This window comes from Cololabis saira, chromosome 2 (assembly GCF_033807715.1).
Source record: "Cololabis saira isolate AMF1-May2022 chromosome 2, fColSai1.1, whole genome shotgun sequence".
Taxonomy (NCBI): Eukaryota; Metazoa; Chordata; class Actinopteri; order Beloniformes; family Belonidae; genus Cololabis; species Cololabis saira.
In genome coordinates this window covers 40,830,616-40,857,437 of record NC_084588.1, presented here as the reverse complement: position 1 = coordinate 40,857,437, position 26,822 = coordinate 40,830,616, and the positions used below count along the sequence as shown (strand labels likewise).

Sequence of the window (26,822 nt, the reverse complement as noted above, 5' to 3'; positions counted from 1 at the left end):
AGAACCATCTCTGTTTTTGATCCGTCTTTCAAAGTTGCACTTTCTCTTTTAGCCGTTACGGTTCTGAAATTAATGTCGTATCAGTGCCATGTCAATCTACAGCGGGGATGTGGGACGTAGCTGAGATCCAGTACCTCACTGATAATGTCAGAGCCCCAAAAACCTGCTTGTCACGGTCATAGCGAAGCAGCAAGCAGAGGTAAGTTGTTATTGACACAGAGTGCTAAATTAATAATATACGATTTTAAAAAAGACTTTCCTTTTGGCACTTTGACCGTGACTTAAGGCACTCAGTTATTTACTGTAGTAGCCAGTGAGCCACTATGTCCCGCCTTCCAGCGGATGATTGCTGTGGCGCTGATTTGACACTCATTTAAAAATCGCAACCGCAAAAAGAAAATGCACAATTAAGAACGATGGTTTGCAAATTGTTAATGTTTTAGAACTGAAAGTGTAAAAAAGCGTAACCAATAACGCTCATGGTTACAGATTTTGGTTATTTGGATCTTGAATTTTGGATTTTGATTCTCAGGTTTTTTGGGGGGATTTGATTTGCCATATATTTTTTGAAGAATCAACACCATAGGCCAACACCGTACAAATCTCAGTGAAAAGACGATAACAAAGTATGAGCAAGAAAAGTTTCGACACAGCAGTCAAATACCACTCTTTTTGTTTTTTTGCATTGTCTGAACAGCTCAATGATTTCAGAACAGCAAATTCTGTCTCCAGAGCTTAGCTCTCTGCCAATGTTGTAAATGTGTGCTCTGGGAAAAATTGGAAATCCTAGTTTAACTAAAAAATCAAGAGAGAAATTAGTGCATCTTTTTAAGAAATAAAAATGATGTGAAATTATTAGATGGATCCATTGGTCTTTTTTTTAAATTAAGCATGCAACCCATGCATTAGAGTAATGCTGGCTTGTTTTGACTGAGTAATGTGTGATGAGTTTCCTCTGGATGCACAAAACTAACAAGATTGTATTGTAAGGGCCAAGTCTGTGCATCTTTAATAGCATTTACTCCCGTTATAAATCTAAACTATTCTATACTGCTGTTTTGTCACAATTTACCTTTTAAACTAACGCAAAACTTTTTCCAAGGCCGAATTGAATATAATGCTGCTCTATTTAGTAGAGCAGCTAGTATTTAGTAGAGCAGCTAGTATTTAGTAGAGCAGCTAGTATTTAGTAGAGCAGCTAGTGAGCTTGCAGATAAGAGGGGAGAAGGCTTGCAGCATGGGAAATCTCCCTTTCGTCTCCTGGGAAACCAGTGTCGTCTTAGTTTGTGGTCAGCTATTTGCCCCTCAGTCAAATGTTTCCACTGTAATGCACGACTGCTCATACACCGGAGATGATCAAATACAGTAAAACAAGAATCAAGGCTGCCATGAAACCCTGATGTAAGTTGATGCGTGTCTTTTATTAAACCCCTGCAGTAAATAGTTTCGCTTATGCTTCCATGAACATACCAGAAGTGAGGCTGAACCGGACATTGTTATGGGGAGCTAATAAAGGTTTAATTTGGTATTTGCAAGTATTGCAAATTTGACTCGAATCATTTTAAATTTCAAGTGTTCAAAAGCTTGGTTTAATCTATGCTTCGTATCATATTTGTTACTGGAAAGGGCAGATTTTTATTCCCCTCTCTTTGGAACGTTGACGTTTTTTGTGACTTATGATTAGTTAAGATTCATTTTTTTCCATCCATATATTCTGATATTTATTCAGCTGTCTTTTGTGTCTAAACATGGATTTTTAAAATTACCTTTGTGCCTCCTCCATATGTTGTCTAACTTTGGCTAAAGTGTAAGAATATATTCCTGCTTTTATGCTTGCTAAAAATACAGCGTCCTCAAGGCTGGAATGCAACACAACCTGCAACCTCTGTATAGAAACTGCTCAATATGGGCTGAGGAAGCAGTTTCATCCCCACAGGTCGTCACCGGCCTTTCATGAATGGAACTGAGCCTTTTATTGCAGCTCTCACTTGTTGAAACCCACTGGTTGGGCACGCTAAATACACTCTATTGTACAGGGCTATTTGAAGAGGATATATGAGCTTATTCTGTTTTGCTTACTGCTGAATACCAAAAGGCATTTATGCATTGTGCACATGCTGAGATTGGTTGAAAACGGAAGGGGCTTTTTCAGTTGGCATTCATTTACCCATGTCAGTGAATACGTGGACTTTCCAGGTTGGACTTGAAGAAGTAAATAACACTTAAATATTCTTTAAACATATTATTATGATTTGATTAGGTTTGTGCAACACACAACATGACCCATGGAGCCCTCAGATTAGTTTTTCTGGAGCCACATAACCCTTTATACAGTGATTTTTCTGCAGTTTTCACGCCTGCTTCTAAATGTTCAGTCTGTGAAGAAGGGCAGGCCTAGCTGGATTGACTGAGTTCTCAGGTCTGACTCAGGAGAGTGTAAAGAAACTCTTTTTTGGTGGGGGGGTAAGTGAGTTTCAAAGAAAACTGGTATTTTTAGTTCCAATCCTTCATCACCGAAACAGGATCAAAACAAGATCAGATGGAAGCAAAACCAAACGGTGTCAAAAACCACCAAGATCTTCAGCTGCCTGAAATAATTTCAGGGGGAAATATAATATTGATGACAGAGGATCTATTCTTGCATTTAATATGAAATGGTAGCCAAGGCATTTTTTTTCCTGTTGCTTGCAAAAAGTCATGCAGCTGCATGTGCTAGTGTGTGTTTTTCCTGTGCGCTGGTATGAGGAGCCCGGGGTTGCCACAATACTCTCCTTGTGTTCTGTGGGCAAGAAGAGCCTGGCTCAGCCCCTGTCACACAGTTGCTTACGGCACTTGTTCTGTCATTTGGACTGACCTCGACCCGTGTGCTGACTCTCAGACTTCCCGGGGCTGTGAAACATCCTCAGTGATGCTTATTCTATCAAGAACTAATTCTTAAATCCAAGTACAATATTTAAAAAAAAATGTCCCTACATACTACTTTTGTGGACATGTTTCACAATGTATTGTTGGTTTTTTCTAACATGCTTTTTTTTCTTTTCTTTGCTTGCGTGAACCCACGTTAAGAGGCTTCTTGGGAAATGCATTCCAGTGCTTCATTGGCAACAGATGTAGAAAAGACCTTTTTTCTTTTTGTATTTAAAGAAAAACTTTGAACTGAACCTTTTGGATCGTCTAAAAACAGTTCAATGTGGACTGTAGGGCAGCTGTTTTGCCCATGAAGGCCGAAATAGACTTCATGAGAGAGCTAATGTTGGTCTTGTGGCTGGAGCATCAGAGGGCTTCTGTTTGCCTCGCAGCGGCAGATGGATAAGAAGCTGTCAGCGAGGTTAACAGCTGCCCCTTCCCTCAACTTTTAAGCCACCTAGTTGTGATGTGACATACATAAGTGTGGGAGATTGGGGGCCCCGGATAGCTCAGTTGGTTGAGCAGACGGACCATATACAGGGGCTATCGCCCTCGCGAAGGCAGTGCAGGTTTTGTGTCTAACCCCTTTCAAATGAAGGCCACTAGAGCCAGACACACAAAAACAGAGGTGTGGGACATTATCCAAAAATAATCACTGATTGTACAAAGAATGGCAGTATCCTTAACCTTACACGAAGTGAATTGTTTTCTAGAGAGTTGACTCTTTTGGAAAATCTTGGAAGCACTGCAAGGTGAAACCAGTCATGTTTTTGAAGTTTGCGGCTAGAGCGCCACTAGCCATGGGTGGTGGTCGCTGCAGTTGTGTGGCAGACAGGTAAATCACTTTTTTTTTTTTTTTTTTTTACCAGGATTTACAACTTACCCATATCCAGTGGCATACTTGGCTTGAGGTTTTTGTTCCTGGCGACAGGGAGCTTGCTGGAGGAAACCTAAACCCCCTTCCTGTTCAAGCTACATGTAGGCAGCTGACATGCGAGTGGGGAAGTTGTGCTAACATTAGCCCCAAGGAGCCCCTGCTAAAGGTGGGACGCTCAAGTGGTCTGGCACGGCTCCAGCAGAGAGACGCTCCTATATCACATGTGTTTGTTTGGGTGCAATCTATAATGCAGTGTGTTATGTGCCAGCAGAGCTACTCCGCGAAGCCCACAGAGTTGATTTAATATTGATACCATGTCTGCTTTTCTTGGGATAACCTCTGCTTATGTTTTGTAGGCCAGGAAGGAAATGTAAACCACTAACACTCTCTAATAATGTTGTTGAGATTAAGTGGCAAATTAGTTTTATGTGAAACAAAAATCTGGATTAGTTCAGTCTGAGCTGACTTTAACTCACTGTGCTTAAATAGTTCTTACTCTTGTTGTTCACGTCAATAAAATTATATGCAAGATACGTCTCAAAGGCTTTAATCAAGGTAACTAGGCTTTACTTTCTTTTTGCTCTTGAGGGTGTTTCACCTTCCAATCAGAAAAACTGAGGATGCTTTCTGGATGGAAGGTGCAATGTCTTCAAGAACTTAAGGAAGGAAAGTTCACTTGCTTTGATTCAAGTCTTTGACAGTTACCACAACCTGGTAACTGTACCTGGAAGTGTATATAAAATATACAATTTAAACAGTATGAAAAGGGATACTGTACAGTTAAAGAAAAACGTATCAGAATGTGTCTTCAGGAACAATATTGTATCACATTTTCAATCATACCATAATGTGCATATACTTTTAAACTTAATCACCTAACCTTAGAGAAATGTCCATTTCCCTCCTCTTCATGGGCGTTTTTAGATCAGGTCCTGCTATTATTGCTTGATGATGAACGCGGGTATAACGGGCATTGGGTAATATAAACGCAAGGCGTGTTATTTGCCACCCTGTGCTTGAAGGCGAGTAGGGAGGCGTTATCTGCGTAATGTAATGTAAGATGTGTGGGGATGTAGAATAACTTATTATCCCTACATCAACAAGGATGAAATATGCTGTCAGACAGGTGTCATTTTCAAGATTAGTATGAATGAACATTGTGATGAGCATTTTTTTTGGCTGGGTTTTGCTTCTTGCACAATAACGGCTTGTCATTTTAGTGGCTAGTTGTTCAAACACTGGACCATCCCTTGTGGTTCTGGACATTTGCCGGTTTCCGGCGTACTTGGCTCTGAGGCTGAGTATCTCGCGAATATCCTCGTCTCCCCAGTTACTCATCTTGCAAATATAGGCCCTACCTGTTACCTGCTGCTGCTGCTGTTGTTGCTCTCAACTGCTTCCTTATTTTATTTAGAAGGGAAAAAAACCCTCCTCGGCGGGTTCTAATCAGGTTATGAGATCAACAAATCCATCCAACGCCACAAAGTGTTAGTTCTGTTTACATTAGACCTGACCCGTGATTAAAAGGATAGGGGACACGCTAGATCTGCGTGTTAAACGTGGGGTATCCGCCAGTGTAAAGGGGGCTCAGGAGGATATTCCAGGAAGAAAGTATAAAAAAAAAACCCTGAACTTGAGGTTTTCTGAACCCGTCAACTAGACCCGAGCTGTCTGTTTCAAATCACTGGTCAGTAATCACTTCTGTCAACTCAGTGTTAGTTAACCCAGGGTTGTGTGTGTTCAAGGCAAAACTACAGTATATGGGCTATCAAAACCAGAAAAGATGGATAACATGCTTATCCTAATTAGGGAAGTAACTTATGAAGATGAGAAAACTATAATGATCATTGAAAAAAAAAAAAAAAAAAACTAGTCTGCCAAAGAGGACTTGGTAAAAGATTACTGACTAATCAGGGCATGATCATTTATGTTTTTATATTATTCATTCAGCTTTGGAATATATATGATGATCTTTTTAGTGGATGTGTTCAGACTAAGTTGTTTTTTAATTGCAGTCCAAAAAAGAACAAGCAACAACTGGAAATTTGATGTAAATTTTCAATTTTTTTTTCCCCCCATTTTTTTTTTCAGAATTTCGACAATTTTCAAATATTTCTAGTTGATCAGTCAACATTCAATTCAAAGCCAGTAGGAAGTAGGCACAGGTTTGAGACCAGGACTATCTCAATCCCTGCAAGGCTCGTTATTTCCTCCTTGGTTCCTGAACCTGTCTTAAGGGGGGGGAGGTAAGGAGTCAGGAGGCGTTATCTAGTGGTACTGCACAACATGACGGCTTCACCAACATTGGAAGAGCTGACTGATGCAGCGCTGGGCGGAGGAGATGGAGAGGGTTCCAGATCGATGATCGACCCTAAATAGCAAAGGGATTTGTGGAGTAGTTTCCACCCCAAACCGTGTAGCAAATATGACCAGTCCAGTCTTCCTCTGCTGCTGTCGGTGTCTCCGATAGCATAGAACATCTTTCTGAGGCTCTTCACTTTTGAATGATCCGAGTTTGGTTTCTTGCACAGCAGTCTGTTATTTTAGTGGCCAGTTTCATTTTACGATTCCTCTAATATGCATTTATGGGGTCATCTGCTCTGAGGATAAGCTGATCCTGGACCTCGTCGTCTTGTTATCAATAAATCCCACCCATATTTCACCATCCCCTGTCGACCTATTTACTTCAGAGAAAACTTGCATTTAAGTGTAGCTTCTGAGGGGGGTCATTGACCAGGCCAGCTTAACACCCGACCCTGTGTCAGTTAATGTAAACAGGACATGCCAGATGCTAAATTGGGGTATTAGACACATAGAATATGACATCACCCAGGCATTTTTTTTAAAGAGAGCTTTTAAAGCCTCTTTCCTTCTCGAACAAGACCAGAATAGTTAGCAGACCTGGAAGTCCACTCGAACCTTATTTCATTTTATATTTACCTGTAGTAATTAACATTATATTTATTTAGATCAAATCGGACTTAATATCCTCGTTTCAAGTGTTTATACCAAAACAATGTCCAAAATGAGTTCTTCCAGAGATGAAACCAGGACTAGCAGAGCTCTTCTGGGACCCCCTGTTGCTCGGGCTGCTGCTCGCGGCGTTGCACCTGTAGCAGTCGGGTATGTCTACCAGTGTCGGCTCGTGAGGTGCAGTTTTACTGCTTTCTCTGATTTTACTTGGACACGAAAGTGATAAAACCTACTTTCTTGTATCCCCCCTGGATTTTCCTTGACTATGTGGCTCAGTCACCATACTTGCACTTTTTGTTCATTTGAATTATTCACAAACATCCGTGTTCAGCTTCTCATCTCCCACTGCGGCTTTGTTTACTATTGTGCTTAAAAAAAAAAAACAGTTGTGAGGAACATTTTTGTGATACGCTGCCAAGCAGACCAGGCTCTAACATAAGCTGCAATAATGCAAAAAGAAGAATGGTCTCCAGATGAAAATATTCATCCTTAAATTGGCTTTATTTATTTTCAACTGTCGAGTATCTTTGCATTCAGCTCGACTCTGAAAGCTCGACTCCGAAAGCTTTCAATTATTTCAGAGCAGCAAAGCTTAAGAAAGACAAGGATACACTCTACTGAAAATGCAAAATTCAGCTTTAGTGGAGTTTTTTTTTTGTAAACCTGAGGGTTTTTTGCCAAAAACTATCAGCCTCTGAAGAAAAAAGAAACCTTGAATAAAACAATTTGAGTTGTTTAAAAAAAAATGTTTTAAATGTTGTTTTTTGTTTTAAGATTACATTAAGTTGTGTGTCTTGAACATGTGCTTTTTTCTTCCAAGCTTGAGGGGTAAAAGTGCACACATTGCATCAAATCACAATGGGTTAGTGTATTGAGGTCACGATGGTGGTATGTGAAGGTCAGCAAAGCTTAACAGCCCCTAAGCTGGGAAGAGGCTGCACCTTAGATGTAGCTGCTTTGCTAAAGCCTTCTCCAGCGTTATACAACATTGCATTTGTAAGAGCTTTGTTCGGTTATACTTAAGACAGTTTGGCCTCAGCTGTGGAGAAGATTTAAACACACTTGTTAGTCAATCATAATCGTCTGATGCTGCCAGCTTCGTCATCATTAATCAATGTTTGACAATTAACTCGTGTGCAAAAGCACACATTGCAGTATATAGTTTGTCATTGAACTTTGTAACACTTCAGTATCAACCAGTACCTAACTGACACCAGTGTAACAACGGTACCCACACTTGGGTGCTAAACTGGTCCCAGTTCCAGACTGAGGGGTGCTGAAGTACTGTTAAGCTCTTCAATAAATGCCATTGCTTCTGCTATATACAGCAGGAATGAACTGCAACTGTTGAAATAATTTAACTGGGCAAAGTAGTATCAATACAGATGAGAATAATCTGGATATATTGCGGATACACCAATTAATGATGATTATAATTAAATATGAATGGCTGTTGCTGGTGGCCAGTCACTGATGCATCATGTTCCAGTGCTGAAAAATCCCATTATTTTTCAGTTTTCTGTCAAAAATGCATATTATAGTGGTAGATCAGATTGTTTTTGGTCAGTAAATGCATCCTCGGGGCTGTGCCGTGAGGAGTTTATCTGGCATTCATGCGTTTTAGGTTTGCAGTTTACCTTGCCGAGGGAAACGTCCTATTAACTCATAGCAGCAGGTATCGTGTTTGGTACCTTGCAGGTTCTCACTGCCTGTAATCCCAGGGATTTAAAGCTCTGCAGTGCTGCTCTAAATAAAACCGCCGACTATCAAATAGATGTTAGTTTCTGCTGCTCTCTCACCAATGTGAATTTTCATTCAGTCTAAAAGAAGATGGGTGTGCATAAGTCTAAAAGCTAATTTAATTAGTTGATTGATGTTTTTGGGAAGCAGTTCGGGGTCAGCCGTTGGAACAAGCAGATATTTTTACATTTTCATATAACATAACCTTGTAAATAATAAAAAATTTAAAGATGTCCAGTTTGGTTAAGGGAAGATGTAGTTAGCGTTGTTTAAAGAATGGTTGCTGTTGTCTAAGTAATGATCAGTTTCTGTTCAGAATATCACAAAATAAGTACGCCACAATCTCATCACAGCACTCATTAAGGAATACACTAAATTTACAAAAAGAAACTGGAAAAATGACTAACAGAAACTGGAATGATATCAAAATCAAAGAACTGCTTAGTGACGGTGTGAATGCTCCCATCTACTTAAAAATTGTTGTATCACTCTTCAAAAGAGTTGTTTTACAGAAGCACACCACAAGTGGTTGATAAAATTGATGTTCATATCAATGATCATGGAGTACACTGCAAAAACTCAAAATCTTAACAAGACTCTTATTTCTGGTTAAAATGTCTCATTTTTAGTAAAAAAAAAAAAAAAATCTCATTACACTTAAAACAAGACAAGACTCACTGGAAAAAAACAACAATTTACACCTGTTTCAAGTAGATTTTCACTTAAAATAAGTAGAAAGTCTGCCAGTGGAACAAGATTTTTCTTTTTTTTGCTTGTAATGAGAAGATAAATCTTGTCCCACTGGCAGATTTTTCTACTTATTTCAAGTGAACATTTTCTTGAAACAGGTGAAAATTGTCAAATAACAAGTTATTTTTCTGGTAATGACTATTGTTTTAAGTGTAATGAGATTTTTTGACAAAAAATTTGACATTTTAACTAAAAATAAGACAAATATTCCTGGTAAGATTTTGAGTTTTTGCCGTGTAGCCTTGGGCAAGAGAGCTGGACATATTTTGATCCGTGGAGCTCCATATGGGGCAACTGCTGGTCAGCAATGCTGCAGTTCTTATGAGCAGTTTAGATTTGGACTCGGGGAATGCGAGAGACAGGTGACAGGAGCAGCCTGTCAGCTGCAGAGGGAAGAAGAGGTTAGAGGTTCTGAAGTATCGCGTGAAGCTAAAATAGTGGCCAACGTTATATTTGTATTTAAAGATCTGTCCTTTTTTTTCTATGTCCTGCTATATTGCAAACTAAAAAGTAAAGAGGATTTGTGTCTAAAAGCAGAATAGGACTCCTGCTTGCTTGCAAAGTGATTTACAGGACGAGCTACTTATTAGAGCAGCGTTTGTGTTTTTTTTTTAAATAGCTGGGCTTTGTTTTTAAGCGTTACGTCAGTTTCCCCTCAGCCCTGACCCTCAACTCAGTCAGTGGTCCACCAGGACAGATAAGGGCTGGGCTGTTTTTATTTTCGCTGGGCATACCCCTCTGTTTGAGAAAGGAAGTGAGGTTTAGAGGTCAGCGGCGTGCTGGCAGACTTGTGTAATGGAAGTTTCATGTAAGGGAGCACCACAGCTGCTGCGCTGAAAAAGGGATGGCGTTATCGCTGTGGAGATGGTGTTTTCTTTCCACAAGTGATTTTTCCAGGCTCATCCCAAAACATTGGTGCTTTGACCGTGGTGATACAAGATAATGTTGTCTAATTGTTCTACAGACTTTAAGCCATGTTGTGTCAAGAGCTGCGTCATATCAAAGAGACTACTTGTCAAGCTGATGTTTGGTTTTTTCATAAACTATAGATTTGATTTTCTCGAATGGTGCCATACTAACGGCTTGTTTTTCTTTGCAACATCCTGAGATCTTTCAAGAATCTGAGAAAATCTACTGTTGTCCACTGACACGTTTAAAAAAAAAAAAAAGAAGAAAAAAAAAAAAAAAATATATATATATATATATATATATATTGATAAAAATGGGGATACTGTGTGGCTTTAATTATTTCTGCTGTTGATTCTGGTCCTTTTTAACATTTGTTCTGTAGGGGTGCAACGATTAGTAGACGTCAACAAAAATCGAGAATAAAAATAATCGCCAACAAATTTAATTGTTGACTATTGTCTGCAAAGAATAAAATAAATCAGAGTGAGGCATCTCCTTCCCTTTGTATCTCTGCTTAGAATTTCATATGAGTTATAGAGGACAGCGCGAAGTAAACAATATGACGGTGGCCGATGCAACGCCTCGGCTATTGACATCAAAGTTCATTAAAAGTGTCCATATATCTTGTGTTTTGTTTTTGATTAGCACGTCATTTAAACAACCTCATGCAATATTTTAAAAGCTGAGAGCTAAATAAGAGCCATTTATTAATTATGAGATTCATAACCCCACTGGTTGATTAAGCGTTTCAATAGTCCATAACTAATTGACTCATTCAATTCGATTCAATTTTATTTATATAGCATCTATTACAACAGAAGTTGTCTCTAGATGCTTTCCAGAGAGCCAGAACATGACCCCGAGCAATTATTACATAAAAAATGGCAGGTAAAAACTCCCCTAGTGGGAGAAAACCTTAAGCCAAACAGTGGCAAGGAAAAACTCCCCTTTAGGAGGGAAGAAACCTTGAGCAGGTCCAGGCTCATATCTAGACCTAGACATATCTAGGTATGACTAATCAGAATTAGTGATGCACCGAATGTTCGGTAACCGAAACTGTTCTGCCGAAAATAGCAAAAAAACACTTTTGGTGTTTGGTGGAATAAGTGGGGGAAAAACCGAACAATTAATAACGGCGTGTGATGACGCAATCAAACAGCGAACAGCGTGGAGTGAGGGGAGTGAGGGGCGTGCGGTGTTAATGCAGAAAACATGTCAGCATGTAGATCATTACTTGGATGTGGGGAAAAAGCAGAGGACACGAGAAATGATCCAGGCTGAGTTGGATTTGGGAAAGCCGCTTGGTGATGGAGACGGTCACGGGACGCACAGCGCGGAGAAAAGGGCCCGTACTACAGATGCGGTGGAGAACCCTCACTGTCTGATATGATGAGATCCTCCAAGAAAATAACCCAGATTTTTACAATTATTATACAAGGCTTCAAATTGCGGAGATCAGCCCCGCCCCACCGCGACCCGATTAATTGGATTTGAACGGGAGAAAATGAAGTACAGTAAGACAAATTGTGACTGGCAGGTATTTCACTGCACATTTAATTGATTTATGCAATGGTGAAAAAATTGGCAAAATAAATGAAAAACTGCGAAGAACCATTGTTCGGTATTATTCGGTATTCGGTAGTGTTTATTTTCGGTTTCGACCACAAATTTTCATTTCGGTGCATCACTAATCAGAATAGTCGTTAGTTGCAGCCCTACTGTCCGGATGAGTCATTATAACAATAAGAAAGTTGTTTCCTTTGGGGAGTAGATGATAGGAGGTGGAGCATCAGTAAAACAGAGGGAAGGGAGAAAAGATTTAAACCATTTTTTTTCTTGGATGGAGAATGGAGAGAAAATTTGAGATTGCTGATATATAAAACAGAAGAATTTGGGGTACTGATAAAGAAAAGTTGGGACTCTCCTACTAGGACACGGCTGCAGGAATGTATTTTGGACTTAAAAACCGGATTTCATTTAACAGATACTGCAAACAAGAGCAATGACACCAACAGGAGGAAAGATTGCAGGGCTTGTTAACAGATTCTGTAATACTGGTCATTACTGTGAAGCAATGTCTCTGCACCGCAGTCATTAAACCGCCGGCTGGGGGTTTCCATCTGAGTTTTCTGGTGAGAGATTTCATCTTTTCTGTGGTGCATGTAATATCATCAATGCCCGATTACAAACAGAGCACCCTTTTGCAATCGTGGAGATCTGTGCAAATGTCAGCCACATGCCTCCCTCTGTTCCATTTCCAACTTGCTATTTCTTTTTGGGAATCAATAAAGTATTCCGTTCAGTATCACTAGGAACTTGACTTTATCAACTTTAGAATCAGCAAATGTTCTGCTTAGATAAGGTTGAAAATAATGTTTGAAAAGGACATGGACTAACTCAAAATCAGAATATTACCTAAATGTTTTTCCCCCATATTATTACAGGTGGTACACTTAAAATTCAAATTTTTGACTTTTGAATAGATAAATGCATAACTTTAAAGATGTATTTATCATCTATCTTTTTTTCTTTTAAATCACAACTTGACAACTTTTTCATATCTCTTAATTTACTGTTGCATGCATTGACTGAAGAACCACAGGTAGCCTGTAAAGTAAAGCAGCACCATCTTCAGCCATATCTTTGCTTATATCTTGGTTCAAAGCAGCTGGTTTTCAACCCCCTCCTCCACAGGGTGTGGCTCCATCTTGCACCTTTGTTTCCCACTTTTGAGCCACAGAAAATCCCTTTTGTTTGGAAATTGGTTTGTGATGGTTGAGGGAGCTGCATAACATGCAGCTAGGCAGCCCCAAACAAAGTGACAATATCGTGTTTACACACACAATAATGGGCCATTTATATCAAATTTCCTCATTAAGGCTCTAATTTAAAGGATACTAAATTCCCTTCAGTCCTATTGACATACTCTGCTCAAAATCCCCTCAAAGGATTAGTGCACCTGGTTCCTTTCAACTCTGAATTTAGACCTCTTTTGGTAGCATCTGGTTTTATGGAATGGAGTGAGACACTTGACTCCACCCAAGCCCCTTTCTTCTACAGGGAGTGCCTTATTTGATATCCATCCTACAGCTTCGAGCAATGATGAAAGGAAAGTTGCACTCAACTTACACCCAATAGCCTTTGTAACACATTTGTACCATCTGAGAAAGTGAATATTATTAACCCCGAAAACTCACACCAGCACAAACCAAGCTGAAAATTACTTGGCTGGAAATTGTATTTACAAATAGTTACATTCGCCTGCAGTTTAGCCACAGAAAAAAAGTTATATTGATCCTTCTTTCAGGCATAATGTAGTCATGAATAGTGTATTGAGATTACCCTTTATAAAAAAATGTTTTTATGAATTTTTCTTGAAGACACCGCAGAGGAACACTGATGGTGTAACTGTTTGGCAGCAGGTAATAGACTAATCAAAATCACCATCTGCAAGTAATTTCCACAACTCGGTGGGGATAAAGTCAGGAGACTGGTGAACTCTGAGCTGGTTCTGGGATGCACCTAGGAATAATGGCTACAGAGTCACGGGTGTTTTTGATACCGGTATCTAATTGGGTCAGTACCAGAGTACTGATAATCTTTTTGTAATCTTCCAACTCTGAGCTAAACTTTGGTTGTCTTGACTTTGAGTTCAATTTCTCAATACTTATAAAAGAGAATGAGGCCTATTTCCCTTTCATCTTGATATTTAAAAATATTCTTCATCGAGTGAAAGGGCCTCAGCACGAAAAGAACAGTCAGACAGGGAAAGTATTGTGACTCCTACTATGTGTAGCTCAACAGACCCAGCAGTGTGCTCCAACAATGGCGTCTTGCAGGAATTTCTCTCTCTGCAGCTGTGTTCTGCCGAAGCAGACACTGCCAGAGATTTTTTTTTTTGCAGAGACGCTCTCTATGAGGTATGGTGTTAGTAATCGTCTAGCAATGCACAGCTTTGAACCACAGCTCTTTACCAAATTGTAATAAGATGTTACCACAGAGTTTTCTGAAGATTGTGGCTAAAGACATCTAGCAGGAGAAGTAAGCTTTCAGAACTCACTACAGCATTGCAACAAATAACTGGTATTACACTTAATAGCTGTGGTTTGATGATATCGCTCGATGCATGTTACTACAACTAAGCGAAACTAAATCAAGTCATTGCATATTTAGTGGTTTACATATTTAGTGGTTTGCACATTGTCCACAGCTTGACTGCACATATCTCAGCACTGAAAACAATGGATTTTATCAACTGTAGTAATCTGATATTCATTAAAACAGTGACTTAATTTTACTTTATACACATGTGACAGATTACAAGATTATTTTGAATGTAAATTTTAAAGTGTCTTTGTGGAATATGAGAAGCATCCTTATGGGTTCTTTTTAAGTAAATTAAAAAAAAAAGAGGATAAGAGAAAACAACTATCTTTGCAGATACTGTGATCAGCCATTGATGATTTATACCAGATTACCAGTCGTTGTCAACCCTAAGGGATGTCAATCTGTGTGACATTCCCGCTAAAACCTTCAGATGTATTGATCATGTTTTAAGTTGCAAAGAGTGCTCATTCTTTTACATTTTTTCTTTATAAATGTGTCGATGAAGCAGATGAAATGAAGCTCATCCTTCCTCTTGGACATGGTGTTAACCCCCTCTTCTGTGTCTCTGCCCTTTCCTCCCTTAGGAAATGACCTAGAGGCCTTACAGATACATTTGTGCATTTGTCGCTCTAATCTGCATCCGCAGAGGACGGCAAGATCTGGAAGCACACTTGTTTCCGCAGTGAGTAATATCTACCTCAGCCAGCAGACGGGGGACAGACCAGGAAGCTGCCGGAGACTCCAGACAGGCAGACAGAGCTATCAGCTGGCCGCTCGCTCACTGCCTGCCCAGAACTGCTTTGTAAAGAGGATTTGAGACGGACTGGATCTGTCTGCCCTCCGCCTCCCACTGCTCCTCTGCAAAAGAAATAACGAAGGCCCATCCTCTGACGCCAGCATTTATTCCATTTATTTTTGTTTTTTGGTCATCATTTTCCCCTTTCGTGCTGGTGACCAGTGTGCCGCTTTCGTGGATGCATTTTTTTGCTTTGGCTTTTAAGATAATTTTCTACCTTTACTAGTGCAGGCTGGCATAGGATTTTGTAAATACATATGCTCTATTATGTCTGAAGGATTTTGTCTTGTGTCATTCTGAAGGAAAGCTAATGCACTTTAAAACTCGGCTGTAACAGCTTTCCTCATCTATTATGATAATCCTGGTTGAGGATCTGGGGGTGTGTCTTTGTTGTTGTTGTTTTTTTAAGCTGGGTGTGATGTATCTGCAGCAGGGCTGCATGTAAGCATTCTACTCAGCCCGCCATTTCTTTGATCACCTGTTTTTGTGCTGCCTCTCTTAAAGGCACACTGAAATGAACCTCTGGCAGGTCGCATCCCTGAGCTGTCTCTCCACTTAACTAGAACAGTGTCGGGGCTGTTGGATTCAGTGTTTTAGTAAAACTGACAAGAGCACTTTTTTGGCGGAAAAACAAGCTACAACAAAGAGGAGCTTCCGGTGCTGTTGCACCACCTATGTATTGTTGTAGTGCGCAGGAAAGTAAAATGGACTACAAGCGTCGCTTTTTGCTCGGCGGGTCCAAGCAGAAAGTGCAACAGCACCAGCAGTACCAGATGCCTGAGCTGAGCCGGACCCTTAGCGCCTCTCTGGCTTCCTCTTGCTCTGCCTCTTCCCCCATGGGCACCGGGGTCGGGATTCCTGGCAGCTGCCACCCGCCTCCCTCTGGCACCACAACTGCCATCGCTGACATCCAGCAAGGCATCTCCAAATATTTGGACGCCCTCAATGTGTTTTGCCGGGCCAGCGCCTTCCTCACAGACCTGTTCAGCAGCGTGTTCAGGAACTCTAACTATTCCAAAGCAGCTATGCAACTGAAGGACGTGCAGGAACACGTCATGGAGGCGGCCAGCAGGCTGACTGCAGCAATAAAGCCCGAGATCGCCAAGATGCTGATGGAGCTGAGCGCCGGGGCCGCGAACTTTAAAGACCAGAACGACTTCAGCCTGCAGGATGTCGAGGTAGCTGTTCGCATGCAATAACACACAACCGCACTACACTCATGAGCAATTTTGTCGACTCAGTTAAATGACTGAGATCTGTCTGAACAACTCATTTCCCCATCATTTAAATAAAACAAAAAAAAAACAGCCTGATGTGCTTAGCTAAGCAGTGCGAACTTGATCATATTCTTTCATCCGTGTCTCGTCTTGTAGACGTGGTGCTAATATGCTTCGCTGTCCACTGTCAGAGCGCTGGCTCCGTGAATCAGTGTTTCCCATCTCGAACAGGGTTCTCACACCCAGTATTAGGGTGGTGTCAATATGTGAGGGTGAGGTGTGAAAAACACTGGGGATGTGAGAAGTTATCTTTTGTCACTCTGAATACCACACAATCTTTTTGCAGCCCTGCATGAGCTGATGTGCAGAATGTGAAGTATGGCAGCTCAGGTTCGTTAATGTGACTCTGATAGATGTGTTGACTCCTACATCAACCAAATGGTCAGCTGTGGTACAGATATCATTTTTTTTTTTCCTTTTATGCGTTCATGACAATCATGTTTTGTTTTCACTGTTGACACAAGCCTGGGCTGCATCTGGGTTGTCAGGTTTTAGACAAACATTGGATCTAATCAAATTTCAAACAATGATTTCAGGATGCAGCAAAACACAATGAAGTAAAAGGTACTGAAAGAAGTAGATGATAAGCAGAATACTTGTGCAGGAGTCCTATAAACTGTGCTGCCTTCACCTGCTTACAACTTATTTTTCTTCTAAATCTACACTAGATGCAATTCGCTTGAAATCCATGTCAGGAGGTTTGTGAGGGCAGGTTGGATCATGTATGTTGACACTGACAGGTTTTATAAACAAGGGATCATTGCAGGTCACAAAATGAGACATAGACTACGTTTACAGGCAGTCAAAATTCGGGTTATTACTAATATTCCGGTTACTGAAACATTCCGAATATTACGTTTACATGCGTGAGCAAACAGGGTTATCCCTGTATACATGGTAATTAATCATTCAGGATATCTGGGTCAAACCAGCGACGCGCGGAGAACGTGATGACACAATTAGCGTCATTTCCGCTTCCTCTTCCTGTATCCAAATTCAAAATAAATGCTGCTTCGCGCAACTTTTCTCTCACCTTCTTGTAAATCTCGCTATCTCGGTACTTTCTACCGTCTACAAATGCCAAAATGTTCATATCCTTCATTACATTTATGAAGTGATTAGTCTCCTCCTCAATCCAAAAGTGTAGCGTGGTCTTGCGTTTCGCCGTGTTTTAGAAGAACTTCCTGGACTCAAAAGACCAGGATTCCTTGCGAACAGAGCATGCGCAGAAAACAAATTCATGTTCCGTTTGATGGGGATATTCTGTTTGGCGTTTACATGACCGAATATTCGGGTTTTAAAAGGAGTAACCCAGGGGTCATATTTGGGTTTTTAAAAACCGGAATATGAGCAAATTCGAGTTATTCAAAGGGGTTATTGGTGTTTACATGGCCATGCAAATTTGGGTCATTGCCAATATTCGGGTTTTATAAGGGTTATTGAGTGCATGTAAACGCAGTCATAGATGTGGCCCCTGCAACAGATCTGGACTTAAAAGTGAAGGCGCTTTAAGTTTCTTAGGCTTCAAGGGGTGAAGATTATGAATTGACTATGATGTTTTATTATTGTCCCTCAACACTTGGAGCTGTTAATTGTGGTGTTATAGTGCTGCTGTTAGTTTTTTTGATTGTGTTTTTATTTGAGGAGCCATTAGTGTCAAGTGGCTGAATTATCATCTGTGAACCACACTCGACCAGCCGCCAGAATGATCATTGTACTTTGTAATCGTTATTATTAGGATGATTTATTGCGCACCTCATTATTTTTTTTTTGTGTAGTGGAGATTTGAGAACCTGTTGAACAATTATTACCCAGTTCACTCTGAAAGTCTTAATGCTCAATTTGGATTTTTTGTTTCTGTTTGGCTGTTTGTTTTCAGCTGTAACATTAATTTGCTTCTTTAAATTCAGCTTTCAGGCTCTTCACCTTCCTTTAGCGGTGCAGCCACGTTTTCCTGTGTCCTCGTTCTTCCAAATTCGTTTGCTATTTTTTTCAAAAACGGAGCAGTTACGCTACGATCCTTCCAGTCTTGCCTGAATTGAAGTATCTCCTCATAAACTAATGAGATCTAACACCTCACTCTCCCTCCATTGACTTGCTCCATCACTGTTCTCCATTTTGTAGGACTAGTCAAGTTTTTAATTGTATCGTCTGTGCCTACCCGCCAAATGTAGATTGACGTAAAAGTTGGTTGTTCACACTGCAGCCACATTGATAAACATCAGGCCTGGGTCTGATTCAGGACCACATAGATCTGGGCCAGATTTAAGTGCTCTCACTACTCCTGAAGAAGTCTGACCTGGTCACTTGACCCCCCCCAAAAATCAGATTTGGGCCACTTTTGCCTGCAGCCTGAACAGGGTCAGGGAGACTTTCTGCCCCATCCTCCAGATTAAGTAGATGTAAGCAACGAAAATACAATAATATGTTAAAACTACAGGGCAGTGTTTACTCAGATATATTTTTTATAATTTACATGCAAATATTGTCTCAACTAAAGCCAGGGACATTCAAATAAAATCAAAATCCCATTGACTCACCAATGAAAAGGTGTGGCAGTAGCTCTATGTGGCTGGCTGAAACAAAACAAAGAAAATGATGGGAAGTCGTTTGGTTTTTTGTTTTTTTTCTTCACACACTGATTTCAGCTTTGTCATGTAACACCGAGAACACGGCAGCAGCTAAGAATATGGACGGACTGCAGAACTTCTGTGGATGTGGCTGAGCCCAAAACAGGAAACAGTTTTGTACCGCACTCAGTAAATCTGACTCTTTGTGGTTGTGGATATGCACAGATAAATATTAGAGGAAGCCAAAGTCTCTGAAAGTTTAGACCGCACGGCTTGGCACTTACACTTGCTGTCTGGCCCTGGGCATAAAGGGTGCAGTTGTTAGAGCACAGAAGCACACGCACATATGTCTCACCGTGTAATTGACCTGCTATTAATTGTAAAAACCTTTTTACCCTAACCCTAACCCCCCCCCCCCCCCCCCCCCCCCAAAAAAAAAAATTAGAAAAAATATCCATGTACATGAAAATATGCTGGAAAGATGTTTTGTCCAAAGTGCCATGTAGACGAAAGGGGAATGATTCAATTCGAGGTTTCATATTTACTTTTTTCCAGACAAGTATTTTTTTGTTGCAGCTCTTAAGGAAGGTCCGTCATAAACGAAGCTCAAAGGTCTGTAAGGATTTTTGGGAGCATTGGTGAACTTCTGTCTCTCATCTTTCGAACATTTTTATGTCAGATCTGTAATGGGCAAAGATCAGATTGATTGGTTGATTGGTCAGACAGATTAATGAGCGGTATATCTTTATGATGCATGAAGTCAAAATGCTTAATAAAGGCATAAAAGTACCGTATTTTCCGCACTATAAAGTGCACCTAAAAGCCTTTAATTTTCTCAAAAACCGGCAGTGCGCCTTATATATGATAATTACGGTAATTTCTGTTACTGTAGTCAGGGGGATTGTGGGTAATGTAGCTGGTGTCGCCAAAGTAATGGTGCTAAAAACGTCAGGAATTGTCACAGACATTCAAAACGACAGCAGCGACGCTGACTCGCATCATGGCGACTTTGACGAGACGGAGCAAAGCTGGTTTTTATTTTGTTAAAGTTTGACTTACAGTACTTTTCTTCTTGTTTTTTTTTTTGCATTTGCTGTAGGATTTTGTAGCATTTCCTGTAGCGCTGCTCCATCAGGTAGATGCGTAACTCAACCCCAGCCCCTATAGTATGGTATTTTACTATATATTTAGTGCGGCTTATAATGCGGTGCGCCTTTATATATGGAAAAAGTTTTTAAATACGTCATTCATTGAAGGTGCGCCTTATAATGCGGAACATACGGTACAAAGTGATTTGGACGATGTCTAGTTTTAAATTTCAGCTGAACTAAGAATTATGACTTGATAGATTCAACGTTTGGTTTTCTTGTGACGGCATCAATCATATATTCCAGCTGGGGGTTAGATATATTTTTATATTTTCCCTCCCCGAATGCTGGTGAGCTGAGACAGCGGGGGGCCCTGTGCCCTACGCCGGTTCTTCATCTTGGTTTGGTGTAAGAGCCCTGAGGGGGGTTAGACTGAAGTGGACCGCATCCCTGATGAGTCCTCTGTAGCCTCTTATTCACTGTTTCATTCATGTTTAGGACATGGAGATAACTGTCGCCAGTTCTTAGGGTCTTTTTTCTTCTTGGGACTAGAATAGTAGGTGTTTTTTTTTGTTTTGTTTGTTGTTTTTTTGTTGCACAAATTGATTCATGCTGTTTGGCAGCTGGCTGCATTATGAGGCCTTCAGGGTGTACCAAATACATTTTTGAGTTTGGAGAGTTGTGGTATGCGAAGGTCCACCCCCTTGCTCATGTCTTTTTCTCTTTGTATCCCCCCCCCCCCATCTTTCAATTACCAAGAGCCCCACAAGCTCAGGCCAGTGCAGTCTATAAAACAAACCTTTTTTCTTCTTCATCTTCCCTATGCAGAGTATGTTTCTCTGGCTGCTCTGTTTGAGTAGGCTGCCAAATATGCATGAAATTGTCATGGTTTGTTCAGGGGCCGTTTGCTGAGCTTGTGAGCTTGAACCACAGAGCAGAAACCAGAGGCAGACAAGAGAAGTCCGCGTTGCCAGGGAGGCTGTAATGGCTGCTCTGGTGGGACAACTGAAAAAGCAGTTTAAAGCCAGTGTGCACTGGAAATGTTTGGTACGCGACATCTTTGTCTGCAGCTGTTAAAAACATTCCTCTGCACCGTTTATCATACAGTTGCTTGTTTCTTGGTGATGTGGTTATTTATATGAAAGCTTTATCTAACTTTATTCATGGATATTATAATTTATTGTGGAATTGATTTCACAAAGTTATGACTTATTCATGTGTTTTTCACAATGAATAGCCTTCTCTAGACATTTCATTGACTGTAACATGAGATGAGACTAAATGGATGTGTTATAGTTGGGTCAAAACAAAACGTAACTTGGCTTGCTGTTCACAGATTAGTGCCGCAAAATACCTCGGCATCTTTCCGTTTCAGTCGCTTACCTGTTGGGCGAGACACTGGGACTCCCATGTCGACCCTGTTATGCTTCACACTAGCAGTTTACATACATGACCGGTCTTCTTTTTCACACCTTTTCGGTCTACCTCAGATGGCAGAAAAAGGAGGCGATCTCATTTCACGCCTTTCCGGAAAGTGGCTCTTACATACGGGCACCGTGACCGGCAAAAGGGTGAAAGGTTCTGCAAAGAAATGCCAGTATGTAAGGGCCTACTGTGAGATTTTGGAGCTATTTTGCTGCATATATTCAGTGCATAGACTGTTTGTAGAGTTAAAACAGAGTTAAAAGACTTTGTAATGTGTGTATTTGGCAGTTTAGCCAAGAGAAGATTAAAGGCGAAAGTGGTTCCTGAGGAGTGTTGGAACTTGGATGGGTCCTTTTTTATCTCATCAAGAGAATTGCAAAAAGAATAAAAACTATGCAAACTTAGATGTTACCATTGCAGGAATTTTATAATAATTAAATATATATATATATATATATATATATATATATATATATATATATATATATATATATATATATATATATATATATATATCTCACTTTGAAAATGACTTGATAAGAAAGCCACTGGTGACCTCTTCCTGTGTACACTGTATGACCCGGATCAGGATTGATGTTGGTTAGAATTTTTATAATTCTCCGTTTATTGTTTTTAATCTCTGTAATAGTCTGATTTATGTTTTTTTTTTTATTTTTTTTTTTTTATAAACAATAACCTATTTTAATCTTCAGTTTAGCTGACGAGAACTTATTCTGGAGAACTTGAGAGTGCTGTAGTCATCAGTTTCATTTCATTAAGTGTCATAATATGTGAATCACTGGTTCGTGGAGGCTCTGGATTCAGGAAAACTTGAACCTCCCTGATTCCCGAGAATGAGAAGAGGAGACACAGCTTGACTTGTTTACACTAACCAAGCAAGGTAGACGGCTTGTTTTTTCTCTCCACAGATCAGACAGTGGTGCAGATCCCATCATGCAACCATCTGGTTATTATAACCCTCCATTTCCCCATAAGAGATCTGGATGTCAGGAACGCTGCTCTCTTAGATTTGGTGCGTCGATAGTGCAGGTGTTCTCTGAAAACACAAGTATAAATGAGACCGATTCACAAGTCGCCTTGTTTGGTTGTGAAAGGGGCCAACATCAGCTTGGCTCTGCTGCTCCCTTTATTCCTCATATTTTCCATGACTGTGTGGGATCCTGCACAGCCAATCACATGTGTTATCCATTATCTCGTGCTGTAGCCATGTCCTTTTTTTTTTTTTCTTCTCTCTTTTACTCGCTTGGTTATTGTAGCCTGTGTATCACTTAACTGTGGTTTTTTGATCTTTGAGAATGAGACTTTATGTTCTTTTGACTGTTTTCTTCAAGAGGATATGCTGCCAGTGATACGAGTCCTGCATCTCATTATCCGCCTAAACATGTCATGTTATCTATTATGTGCAAAGATAGTAAAATCTCATCAACAGTTGCAATTAATCTCCTCAGCCTCAACAGCAGGAGCAGGATATTACGTGCATATTGCATGCAAGTCCATGTTTCCATTATACAGCTGTTGCTTATACTGTAGGTCTTAAAGAAGTGTCTCTAATGTAAAACCTATACCTAATCAATCACTTTCCCTGCAAAGAGAAGAGCCTAACAACGTTGTTTGTAGTTTGTTTGATGATTAAATCTCTGGCTCTGACAGAATCAGATTAGTATACATCTTGCTGACTTTTATAGTTGTGATAGTATCTTCAAGCTTCCTAATATTTATGAAATTTGCTCCCATGATTAAGGTTGCCAGATATTGAATATCAATGAATCTTTTTATTTGTTTTTGGACTGTTGGCTGATCAGATGGTCACATGGCCTTTGAATTATGCCAAATTCTACTTTGTTTAGAGAAGCAGAAGTTTTCATGTGTTTCAGATGAGGCCTCATCCAGATGTTACCAATATTCTGGACTTTTTAGTTGCAGACAGCAAGGCATGTTTGGCTTTTATTTAAAGATCTCAATGGATCTTAAAATGTTTTCTGTAAAACTGAGTGAGTGAAGAAATTGGCATTAATACATTTTGTCCTTAAATGATAAATGTAGTAATCATTTCATGACTTGTCATCAAGTTACCATTTGACCACCATGTATTCTTTCTCCTAAAACCGCAGATGTTACAGAGTTGAGAGTAAATGAGACCCAGCAATAAGGTGCAAGGTGACCCCACATAATGTTAATGTGAATGTGAATGGCTACACAAGATTTTGCAACCCACTGACTGTTTTTGTTTTTAAATCATCAAAATATTTGAATCTACTTTTGCCAAACTGCTTTGTTTTAACTCAACGCACTCATTGTTTCTCTCCCACACATGAATCAGGCCCTCCCCTCTAAATCCACGGATACTGGATCAATACACAGTCATTCACAGGGGAAGGCACATCAGAGTATACTGCTGCCAACTGGATTTAGCAACTTTTAAGACCCTTTTTATCAACTTTTGTTTAAAAAAACAAGGCACCTAAGGAACAATGCAGCAACCCTTTTAAACGACTTACCCCATCCTGCTTCTCTCTCTTTCAAGCACGGAAAAGTAGACGTGTCGGTACGTGATCGTAATGATTGATTGGTTGATTTGAAATAACTGGTTTGCTTTGAGTAAATATGATGCCTTGACATCTTGACTGCAGTCTGGTCTGTGAGTGGTCAAAAACACACCACACAATTGCAAAGTAAAGCTTTAAAAGATCCCTGGTGGAATCAGCCTAGGTCTGTTGATAATTATTTAAAGTATATATGGTTTGCATCTTAGCATGACACCAAACCATATACATAAAGATTGCTGACCTATCAGTCACTTAAATACAGCACGCAGAGTAATAAAAAGAAAAAAAAGGAAACGAGGCAGCAAATTACACAGTCAGTGATAGATCTGTAATCATTTCTTGTTTTTACGTTCAGACTTTCCAGATGTTGAACGTAAGGCCTCCACTCATTCACACGGCAAAGTTATGGTTTCCATGAAGTGTGGTACCGGAGACTGAAAGTGGCTGCATCCTGTTGTCAGAAAGCGACGGCGTATTTCCGTCTTCACAAGTCAGCCAATCCCTGGAGATATTTTCAGCAAGTACCTGAAAAAGAAAACCCTGTGACCCAGTCAGACCCTGCGGTGTCCGGTTTCTCTCCCTGCGCTAGCTGGAAAACAAGGCAGAACTATTCTCTCAGGAAACAAAGACACGGTTGGACGTGCTATGCATGCAATGCAGTAGACAGATCTCCAGTGGTGTGCTCACATTGTTACATTCGTGCATGGCAGGAAAATATAACAGAAAAATAAGCAGAAAGTGTGTGTTCATGTTCTTATGTCATCAACAAGTGGCTGAAAGCTGAAATCAGTCGAGGCAGATTCTTTTATTTTGAAAAATGTGAGCGTTCCTGTTTAATAATACTTGCTCTGGTACTGTTGGGTGGGGGGGGGGGGGGTCTAAAATACATAGGAAACTGCATTTTAAAAGTCTTCAGGGAACTTTAGTTGACTGGATCATAATCAATAGTCACATAAGAATAAGGTATTCTTTTTGAATGATTTATGTCTTCAACATTAAAGTGTGACAGCACTCCTCTTCTCTCATCGTAAAAAGTGATGGATGATCCAGCAGTTTAATGAACAAAATATTGACAACGTGCAAAGGTTTTACAATGCTGAGAAGCAGACTTGTATCACAGCTTCTTCACTTTCTTTTTTGTTTTCTTAAATTTTTCATTGAGTTATCTGGAATCTTACAAAAGAGTAAGGGGGGAAAAAACTTTAAACATAACTTCAAGTTTTGTTAGAGAGGAAATGCTTAATTATTGGCATGGAAAGGCGGAGTTGGTTAACTGACAGGTCACTGTGACATGACAACATGTTGCTCAACAACGCTGCCTGAGCTTTTCCAGCATTTCCAGTAGTGGATATTGTCGGTGATGTGGTATGTTGTAACAGTAATCACTGTCGTGTCTCCAGGTGCTGGGTCGGTGCTTCCTCACGGTGATGCAGGTCCATTTCCAGTTTCTATCCCAGGCTCTGCAGAAGGTCCAGCCTGTGGCTCAGTCCTGCCTGGCTGAGGCTCTTGCCCAGGCCCAGGAGCGCTGCGCCAACGCCCGCTCCCAAAGCTCCGACCTCGGGCCCCTGACGGAGCTAGACGAAGCCTCTCGCTCATGGAAAGGTGCAGCTGAGGTATGCAGACATGGCCCCGGGACTCTAACAGATCTGGGCCTCGGAAACGTGGGAAAAACCCACTTGTTACACATTCCTGAGACATATCAGCCATTTACGATTTCCAGCCACAATTTCCTATTTCCTTTTCTGTTGGGCTTTAGGTTGTCTGTGAACTTGCTACTGTCACAGTGGGAGAGTAGTGGCTTGATGGATCTGCTGAGCTCTGGCATGCAAAATATTAGCCAGAGAGCAAACTAGGGTTTCAGGTGGAAAGCTTTATTTAAAATTGTATCTCATACATCTTTTTGCAGTATTATAAGTTAGTTCCTTGCAAGAAAAATCAAGTTACCCAGTTACTATCTTTAAAAACAAAACAAAACACTTGCAAGTGAACCATTTTAATGGTATATTAGCCGGTGTGGGTGAGATTTTGCTGCTGTGGTGGAGTTTCGGCTGCCGCTCTGACCCAGAACTCTGTGATCTGTCGCGTCCTCAGGCCACGGCGAGGCTGAGAGAGAGGGGCCGTGACGGCTGCCTGGCAGGCATCCAGGTTCAGCAGCTCTTCTGCTCCAACAACACCACCATCCCCGAGCACCAGCTGAAGGAGCTCAATATGAAGATTGATACCACATTGCAGGTATAGTTTCAACCTCCCGATCAGGCCAGGTATCAACAGTCAAACTACCATTGTTCCATTGTGAAGAAAAAGCATAAAACGTGATATGTACTTTATTGAAATGCCCCCATTTAGGCAAAGGAATAATAATAATATGGCTTGTGAACATTGTTTAAACTGTCCTTGATAATTTCGCTTTATTGAGAGAAGAGTAAAAGCAAAAACGTAATGAATCATTGCTTGTCACGTTTCTACCCCCACCCCCCCCAGGCCTATAGAGCAGCTTTGGAGAGTCTGGGCCACAGTGAGTACGCTCTGAAGGCGGGCTTTCATCTCAGCCCTAAAGCTGTGGAGGCAGCCTTACAGGTGGGTTCAACAAATAATTCACTCAAAGCCTCCAGAGATTTGGTGATTTCTTAGAAAATCAATTTTTTTAAAGGAGTAATGTGAAGCCAAAAGTTAAAATGAGGCTCCTCATTTCAAGCAAAATTGGGGCAGTATAGCTGTGCAAAGTGAGTTGGTGTCCCCTGACCTATGAAACAAGAAAACAAAGTCCCTCCTCATCAATTCAACATCAGATGGTTTGCAAATCAAAACCCAAAATTTGTGAATCAAACACAGAAAT

The 26,822-nt window shown here is 40.5% G+C and overlaps 1 protein-coding gene across 1 annotated transcript in view; it reads left to right on the top strand.

The window, feature by feature from the left end:
• LOC133463860 (granule associated Rac and RHOG effector protein 1-like) overlaps window positions 1-26,822 on the top strand; it is a 47,399-nt gene that overhangs the window by 4,350 nt on the left and 16,227 nt on the right. The window contains exons 2-5 of the mRNA XM_061745614.1: window positions 14,848-16,237; window positions 25,387-25,599; window positions 26,078-26,218; window positions 26,468-26,563. Coding sequence (XP_061601598.1) covers window positions 15,734-16,237; window positions 25,387-25,599; window positions 26,078-26,218; window positions 26,468-26,563 — 954 coding nt within the window. The 5' untranslated portion in view covers window positions 14,848-15,733. The remainder of the gene's footprint in view (window positions 1-14,847; window positions 16,238-25,386; window positions 25,600-26,077; window positions 26,219-26,467; window positions 26,564-26,822) is intronic.